Source organism: Hibiscus syriacus, unplaced genomic scaffold, assembly GCF_006381635.1.
Source record: "Hibiscus syriacus cultivar Baekdansim isolate YM2019G1 unplaced genomic scaffold, ASM638163v2 tig00009009_pilon, whole genome shotgun sequence".
Lineage (NCBI taxonomy): Eukaryota > Viridiplantae > Streptophyta > Magnoliopsida > Malvales > Malvaceae > Hibiscus > Hibiscus syriacus.
Window position 1 is genome coordinate 2,422,547 of NW_024062181.1, and position 8,486 is coordinate 2,431,032.

The 8,486-nt window shown below is 33.3% G+C and overlaps 1 protein-coding gene across 1 annotated transcript; it reads right to left on the bottom strand.

Annotated features, from left to right (window-relative positions):
* Positions 1-1,349: 1,349 nt before the first annotated feature.
* Positions 1,350-7,093, bottom strand: LOC120202711 (disease susceptibility protein LOV1-like). The gene is made up of 4 exons (XM_039203101.1): positions 5,895-7,093; positions 2,052-4,102; positions 1,800-1,841; positions 1,350-1,585 (listed from the first exon to the last, which is right to left on the bottom strand). Exons 1-3 carry the CDS (start codon positions 6,925-6,927, stop codon positions 1,812-1,814), a joined length of 3,114 nt encoding a protein of 1,037 aa, XP_039059032.1. The 5' UTR covers positions 6,928-7,093; the 3' UTR covers positions 1,350-1,585; positions 1,800-1,811.
* Between the last annotated feature and the right edge of the window lie 1,393 nt (positions 7,094-8,486).

The following is an 8,486-nucleotide window of genomic DNA, read 5'->3' on the forward strand; positions in this document are numbered from 1 at the left end:
GATCGAACTAGTAATTCCTTACGGATCTAAGGTGACCCTTGGGTGGGCTCTTAGGACTAATGGGACTAGTGGTAAGACCTTATGGACCCTAAGGTACTCCCTTAGGGTGGCACCTCTGCTATGTGCTTTGGGTAAGTCCTTATAGACCTTAGGGTACTCCCCTCAGGTGGGTGCATACGCTTCGGCTAGGGTAAGACCTTATGGACCCAAGGTGTTCCCTTAGATTGGTATGCCCAATGGGCCTAGGGTAAGTCCTTATGGATTCAGTTATGGGGAACTGCATATTGGCGTTTGGTTGGAGGGTTTTACCATGGTTTTAAAAATATGTTTTAAACTGTTACTATTTTAAAAAGATCTGTACCTTTTCACTAGTTTTATGGGAACACATTAGACACCCTATTCTGATCTCCTGAACCTGATTCTCTGAACGTTCCCTCTTAATTGTAAGCTTCATGCCTTTTACTACCTGAAATATCAGTGGGACCTCAACTCATCAAAAAAAATTATAGATGTCTGAATCAATAAGGAAAATTTTGCTTACCTATTATTTGCATGTCCTTCAGAATCACTTGGTAGTTCTGTATTACTGAGCTTCCCAAAACTCACTCTGTTACTCACTATTCTAGGTTAAAAGAATTGATCCAATGTAGCTATCGACTTCAGTTGAAGTTCCACCGGAGTTCTTGCGGAGTATGGTGCAGTGTTAAGGGGGCATGTAGGTGGTATTTTTGTTTTTATATCTGAGTCTGAAACGTGTATGATTTTAATTTTGTTTGTTGTATATGAATGGTTTTCTGAACTTGTATTTTAAGTATAATTTGTTTTATGATTTTACACATTTTAATAGAAATTTTAATTTTTTCCGAGATTTTTAATGTGGGTCGCTCCGATGGCCCTAATGTGACACCTCGGATCGGATTGGGTCACCCGCATCGATCTGTGGGTGTTACACTTTTTGTTAATGACGTTAGAGAGATAACAGGTGAATAAGCCAAATGATTCAATTTGTAAAGTTTAGAGAGGAAAATAGAAAAATTAGAAGTTGGGTGAGGAAAATAGAAGAGAGAGTATAGTTCAGTGAGAAACGGTGTAATTTACCCTAAATTTTATTTATGAAGTCGATAGCCAACGAAAACGATAATAAACCTAAGGGTTGATCTATAAGTGCTTTATTAAAGAAAAAATGGTATATGCATATCATTATCACATACGCACACCACTAATTAAAGATGTTTGAAATAGGCAGCACCATAGACATAGTGAGGTGCGTTATGATAATTTTGAACATTTACAATCACGGGAAACAGACAAATAACAGAAGGGTCTTTATTCAACCAATTCATCACCCAACCAAACCAACATGCTTGCTTAAACAGCAATGGATTACAATTCAAACAACCAATCCTGAAGTTTAAAGGAATCGAAAATAACACACCACACACTCGAATCTAATCTGAAGTTGAAAGCAAATCTCATGTCAAGAACAATAGAATCCACACCATACAACATAATCTTACAAAATAATAATCTCACACCAATTCTTAAACAAACGACAACACAATTTTCCATATAATGCCTTCTTTTCCTGTAGAAGAAGAAAATTAAGAAAATATAAAAGGGGAAAAAAGTCAATTTCAGAAGAAAATTTATTTAATTGTAAACAAAACATTAAAGATTTAGAAGAAAAAAATATACAGATTTGTTTTGGAAAGGAAAAACTCAAATATTAAGAAGAAAAATTGAAGTTGCAGCAGCTATGAATCATGTTTAAGACAACTGGTTGGAAAACAAACGATTACCGTTTCCATGGATCAAATCCAAATAGACGACCTGTCTCCTCCCTGAAATTTTTTAAAAAAGAAGAGGAATAAAAACCAAACTCAGATTTTTGATTTCAGACTTACAAAATTGAGTTATCTTAAGATTTATGAGCAATGCATTTATCTAGAATAATTATGTGCTTCAAATTAGGATCTAAATGTGCAAAGCATATAGCAGTGAATAAATATAAAAGGATTGAGCATTTCCTATAACAGAGATTTAGAAATTACCTCCGAGTTAGTGGTATATCGCCGTTTGTATGTCCTGGAATATGACCAAATATCTTGGACTTCGTCGGAATCTTGTCCTCCTTGCACCACTTTATCATGGAATTCCTTTGGCATTTTTTTAGTCTCCAGTTCTTGGAGGGTTGTAATGAACCTCAATTCATCTGGAAGCATCTTTAACTTTTCACAGTTTTCAATCTCCAATTGTCGAAGACAAGGCATGGCTCCTTTATCCACCTTCCACTGCTCCAGCATCTTAAGATCACAAAGGCTCAAAGACTCCAGTTTAGGAAAACCTTGTGCAGAGCAACACATTTGCTTTCCAATGAAAGGTTTCCTAACGAACTTAAGAAACCTTAAGTTAGGCAGCTTCTCTAGTGTTGGCATTGGATCTTCCTGAAGCTTGCAATTTTCCAACCTTATGTAAGCGAGATTTGAAGACAAGTGCTCTGGCAACTTACTTATCACCGCTCGTATTGTCAACTTACAAATGCTAACGCAGCTTGAGAGGAGGCATGTCAAATGTCTTATATCTATTCTCTCACTAAAAATATACAAGGTGTGAAGATATTTACTTCGGATTATGGGTGGATTATTGTCCAACTCCTCGTTAAAATCTTCAATCTCGAAAGGCCCTTGAATCAGCAACTCTCTAAGCTTTGTCATGTTGCTAAGATCCTTCAGATAACAATTCTTGGTTTTGAAGTTCACTAATGTGAGGAGCTTTCTCAAAGTATCCAACCTCAACTTTGTTTTGTCATCACAACAGTAAGGGAGATATAGATGTCTCAGTTCCTCCATCCTCCATATCACGTCAGGTACGTGGATATCCTTTTCACGAATTTGTAAATCCAAGGTTTGCAAGCATCTTAAGTTTCCCAGAGATGATGGCAATTTTGTACTTCTGAATACGATTCCTACTAGACTCAAGAATCTTAAATGAATGAGATTCCCAATATCACCGATTAACTTGCAATCCGCATATGTTTTCCTCCCTTCATAGTTTAGAACTCTGATCAATTTCAAATTGATGAATATATGTACCCAAAATCCCCGAGCTTTTAGAAAACTAATATATGCAGCCAAAATATCCCAAAAACAATGCAGCCGACTGAATGGACTTTTTGTACAGGCCGAAGGTGTTTCTACCTCAAATAACTCTCTTAGATGCCTTTTATTAAAGAAGGAAAGTGATCGAAGATTTGGACATCTAATGTACTTTGTCTCAAAGAGCTCGTGCATAGAAACTCTGCGAACCTTTCGAATTGTGGACAACGAGAATGCATTTGACTCATCTACAATGAAGACGAAGTTCTCTTCTTTTGCTTTTGACAAGCAAAGGTCTCTTATTAGGTCATGCATCTGAATTGTTTCGACCTTTGAGGTTACAACGTCTCTGTCTCGTACTTGAATCATGCACCTTTCCGCAAGCTCCATTAAGTAATTCTCTGCCACATCTTCTGCGACTCCCCACTCCCCGTCCCCTTCTTCCGTTGATGAAACTATACCTTCAGCAACCCATAATTGAATCAATCTTTCTGCCTCTATCTGATAATCCTCTGGGAAATGGCTTAAATAAAGAAAACAGGATCTTAAATGGGCAGGTAAATCATCATAGCTTAATGCTAACACTTCCCTAGTTCCTTGGCCTTGGACTTTGCTTCTATTCAAGTATGATTTAACATTTTCACTCACCTTTTGCCATTCATCCAATGAGCTTTTATTAGCCAAAATTCCTCCCAACAAAATTATGGCTAATGGCAACCCTCCACATTGTTCAACCATTACTTTTCCCAACTCTTTTTTCTTATCATCAGCACATTGTTTACCCTCGTCTTTTCCCAACTCCTTTTTCTTATCATCAACCGTATCATCTACACGTCGTTTACCATTGTCTTGTCCCAACTTCTTTTTCTTATCATCAACTGTATCATCAGCACATTGTCTACCCTTGTCTTGTCCCAACTCCTTTATCTCACCATCAACCGTATCATCTGCACGTCGTTTGCCCTTGTCTTGCCTGAACTCCTTTATCTCACCATCAACCGTTTTATCTGCACAATACGAAGGGCTCAATGATTACTACTCAAAATCAGGAATCAACATCTTTTTTTATATAGATTTTCATAGGTAAAAATTTCTATAAATACATTTGGAATGAACATTGTTTTGAACACCTACAATAATAGTGGTCCACCTATAGTTTTATTTTCTTTAAATAATAGGAGAAATTAGAAAGTAGATGATCCAGAGATATTAAGAAGTTCCTACACTATGGAACAAGTGCAACTATTTAATCATAAATAAAATATATATATTTTTTAAATGGCAGCTAAGTTGATTAGTTGCCAGGAGAACCTCTTAGAAAATAATACTTATCTATGATTATCTTTTTTTATATATATTATATACGTTAAGTTTATTACCTCAATCAAACAATTAATTATATATTTGTTATCATTGTTAAATATCTTCGAAGCTAGAAAATATATTCAAATTATTGCAAATGTCAAAAAAAGAATTTTCAAACATAGTTTATATGTCTTGCTTTAACATAAAGTCGCATAAACTACTTAAGATAGAATATATATATATATACACTTCAATGATTCCTGATATAATTATCTATATAATATGTTTTAATCTATTATTACAACTTATTTCTAATAGTATTACTTATATTATTTCACAATATAATACAAAAATATTAAATCTACCTATTACTCACATTTAGGTATATGTAATCCTGACTGCTACTTAAAATTTTGCAAATTTGTTTATTTAATTAATATTAAGGATATATTTGGACGCCACATAATAATTATAAAAAAGTATAATTAATTACACTCTCATATAATTAATTATTATCCCAATCAAAAAATTAATTATACGTATTTTTTATCATTGTTAAATATCTTTGAAGCTAGAAAATATGTTCAAATTATTGCAAAATATGTCCAAATCAAGTTATAATTTATATGTTTGTCTTGATTGAACACATAGTCGCATAAACTACTTAAGAAACTAAGCATAATATATATATATAAAGGATTAATGAAATAATTTTTTATTTACGTGAACAAGCATATTTAGTTGGTTGATCAAGTTTCATCTTTGTTCTCTTCCTAGACCCACTAGGAGTACTTCCCTTCCTTTCCCCTTCCCTTTAGGTAGGGTTAAGATTAGATATAAAATTTGTCAAAAAAATTTATCTATGTATATTATCTATGTAAAATATTTTAATTTATTATTACTAATTAGTTCTAACAGTATTACTTATATTATATTTTTTTATTACAATTACTTATATTATTTTTAAAAAATATAATATAAAGATATTAAATTTATAAGGCCTTGTTTATTTAATCTACACTAATGACATGTTTGGACGCCACAGTATAATTATAAGAAAGTATCATTAATTGCAATTTCAATTAATTACAATTAATTTTAATTTTCAAGATATATTTAATTAATAAAATATAGTTACACACAATTAAGTGAGATTTATTAATTAAAAATGAATAAAATGTTTAGAAATTATCATTATTAAAATATATTTCCTTCAATTCTCACTCTCTAAAAATAGGAGACTATAATTTGAAAGCTTCAATTACAGCCAATTTGGAACTCACTAATTACAATGATTAGCTTGCATGCCACTCATGTATAATTATACTCAAATCCAAGTATAATATAGTTTCCAAATACATATTATTTAAAAAGAAATTGATTTGTTGTCAAAAATCTAATGAAACAACCTAAAAAATAAGTTTAAGGTATAGAGTAGAATATAGGTATATACATATATGATGGTAAATAACTTTGCAATGTAGACATACGTACCTGTAGAATCTGAAGGAAACGCAATTTTTTGAAACAATTCCCAACTTTCTTCATCGTTCAAAATTGGCAACTCATACAAATAAACGCTTGCATCTGTTTGGGAAACTATCTCCTTGTTTCGAGAGGTGAGCAATATCTTACTATTGCTATGGATGCCCCTTGCAACTGGAAACGCAGGTTTGAGGCGATCCCAAGCCTCGCTGCTCCAAACATCATCCAATGTTACCAAACATTTTTCATCTTTCAACAAGTTAAACAACTTGCTTGCTAATGCCACGTCGGTCAGCTTCCCGTCATTTTCACCCAATTTTCCCAAATCAGATAGAATGTCTTTCCAAACTTTTCTAGTTTGGAATTGTTGAGAGACAAATACAAAAGCTCTGTGCTCGAAACGGCTTGTAACTCGGCTGTGATGATATAGTTTCTTGGCAAGAGTGGTCTTCCCCAGACCACCCATTCCCCATATGGAAACAACCTTGAATTGAGTTCCCTCGACAAGTTCTGAAACCAATTTCTCTATGTCACCATCATTTCGCTCAACATAATTTTGATCTATAATATGAGGATAAGGCCGCCTTAACTCCTGCTTTGCAATGAAAGAACTCGACCCATCCCCATCCCTCAATCCCTTCACGCCATACACTTGTAATCGTCCGAGCAAGTCGAGTATTTTCTCAAAGATTTCCTCGATCTTTGAACGTGTTTCGTGGAGCGTCCATCCATCTTTCAAGAGGCAGGCGGATCTTTTGATGCAACCGGAAAGACCAGCCTTCTTTTTGGACCCAATCCTGAGAGCGAAATCCTCGATAACGTCCTCGGCATCATAGGCAAGCTCTCTGATTTCAGCAACCAAAAGACGAATCCTCTCGTCGTCATGCTGTTTAACATCGGCCTCCAGCAATAAGCTTTGCATCCACTTGAGCTTAGTTTGCAAACGATCGACTTGCTTTTCCACGCCCCATAGGTAGACTGCTTCGTCGGTTAGCAGCTTGCCGATTGTTGTCACTGCAGATGCCACAGCTGACCAAGCCATGATAGTGAACTCTTTTCCTGTGCTCAGAAATTTCTTCAAATTGTTTATGGAAAGGAAGCAATTCTCGTAAAACAATTGGAAATCAGAGCTCAAATGTTTTAGACTCTTAGCGGCAATAAGGTCAATTAATATACACAAAGTATTCACTAGTGAGGAAGGGATGCAATATTTGATGTTAGGGTGTGAAAAGAAGGAAGACAAACAACCAGTCTTATATAATTGAGAGAAAGAAAGACTTCGAGAGAGGATTTTAAATATCCCCTTAGAAAATAAAACGTCTTTTTCAAAAGTCTTCATTAGCGGTCTTATTTAATTGAAAAACCAGGCTAAGACCAAGCAATTATTTTTGTGAGATGAATTAATAGGTAATAAAGGCCATACTTTTATTTTAATTTAATTAAAAAATAATATTCGATCTATCAGTCGATTTCGTTAGTATCTTAAGCTTGACTAGTTCAAATTTCAATAAATATTTAATTCAAATTGATTTAAATAAAGTTTATATCTATTTGATAAGTTTGTGAACAATTAGTTTTTTTTAAGATTAATTATATATTATCAATATTTTTCAAAAATAATTATAATACGTTATTTTGATAAATTTATGGATTATTATTTTGGTTGTAATATGTTTTTTTAGTTAATCACTAGTATCCGAACTATTGATCAACTAATTCAGATCATGTATTGTAGAGATGAGGACGACCCTCCTAACTCATTTATTCCATTTGCAAATGCAAGGTTTTGAATCTCTAACCTTACTTAAGGAATCTAGTATCTTATTGACGAAATGGATAAAGAAAACGAAAGAACACAAGAATTTTTAATGAGGTTCGACAATGTGCTTACGTCCTCGGTGCCTAGGCGGCACTAGAAGTTTTATTCAATGTCTCATAGGTTTAGGTTACATCTCTATTTATAATAAAAAATCTGGTACACAATTACATAATTAACCCTGTGCCGTATATATATGAGTCATACCTAACATATCTCATCGCACTAGATCAATTAGTTGTTGGTTTTGGGTTGTAATATTTAATTTGATATAATTGTTAATTATTATTTTGGTGTTTAGACTTGAAATTGTTATGACACTAGTTTTGAAATTGCAAACGCAATGTTTTGAACCCCTAACCTTGCTTAATCAGTTACGAGTTTTTTTAACGAGCACAAGTCAAATATAACTTAGTTGAGTTTAATAAATAATGAGTTGAATCAAGCATAAATAGAATAATTTTTGTTTTAAATTAAATATTATTTAATTTATGATCGATTTACTCCATAAACACCCTAATTTTTTAAATGATTATTAATATAATAGATAAATAAATGATTATATTAGAAAACGACTCCCCGGTGGATGGAAGGACACCGTATAACTTCTGAAAACATTTAATATATTGCTTCGGGTGTGAAAGCTAGGAAGACGAATAGCCAACCTTATTTAATTGAGAAGGGGAAGACTTTTGGAGATGAAATTTTATATAATAAAACAGATGATTTTTTAAAAGATTTTTTTAATTAGTTGACGATGTAAAAATATTTTATAGATGCAATTA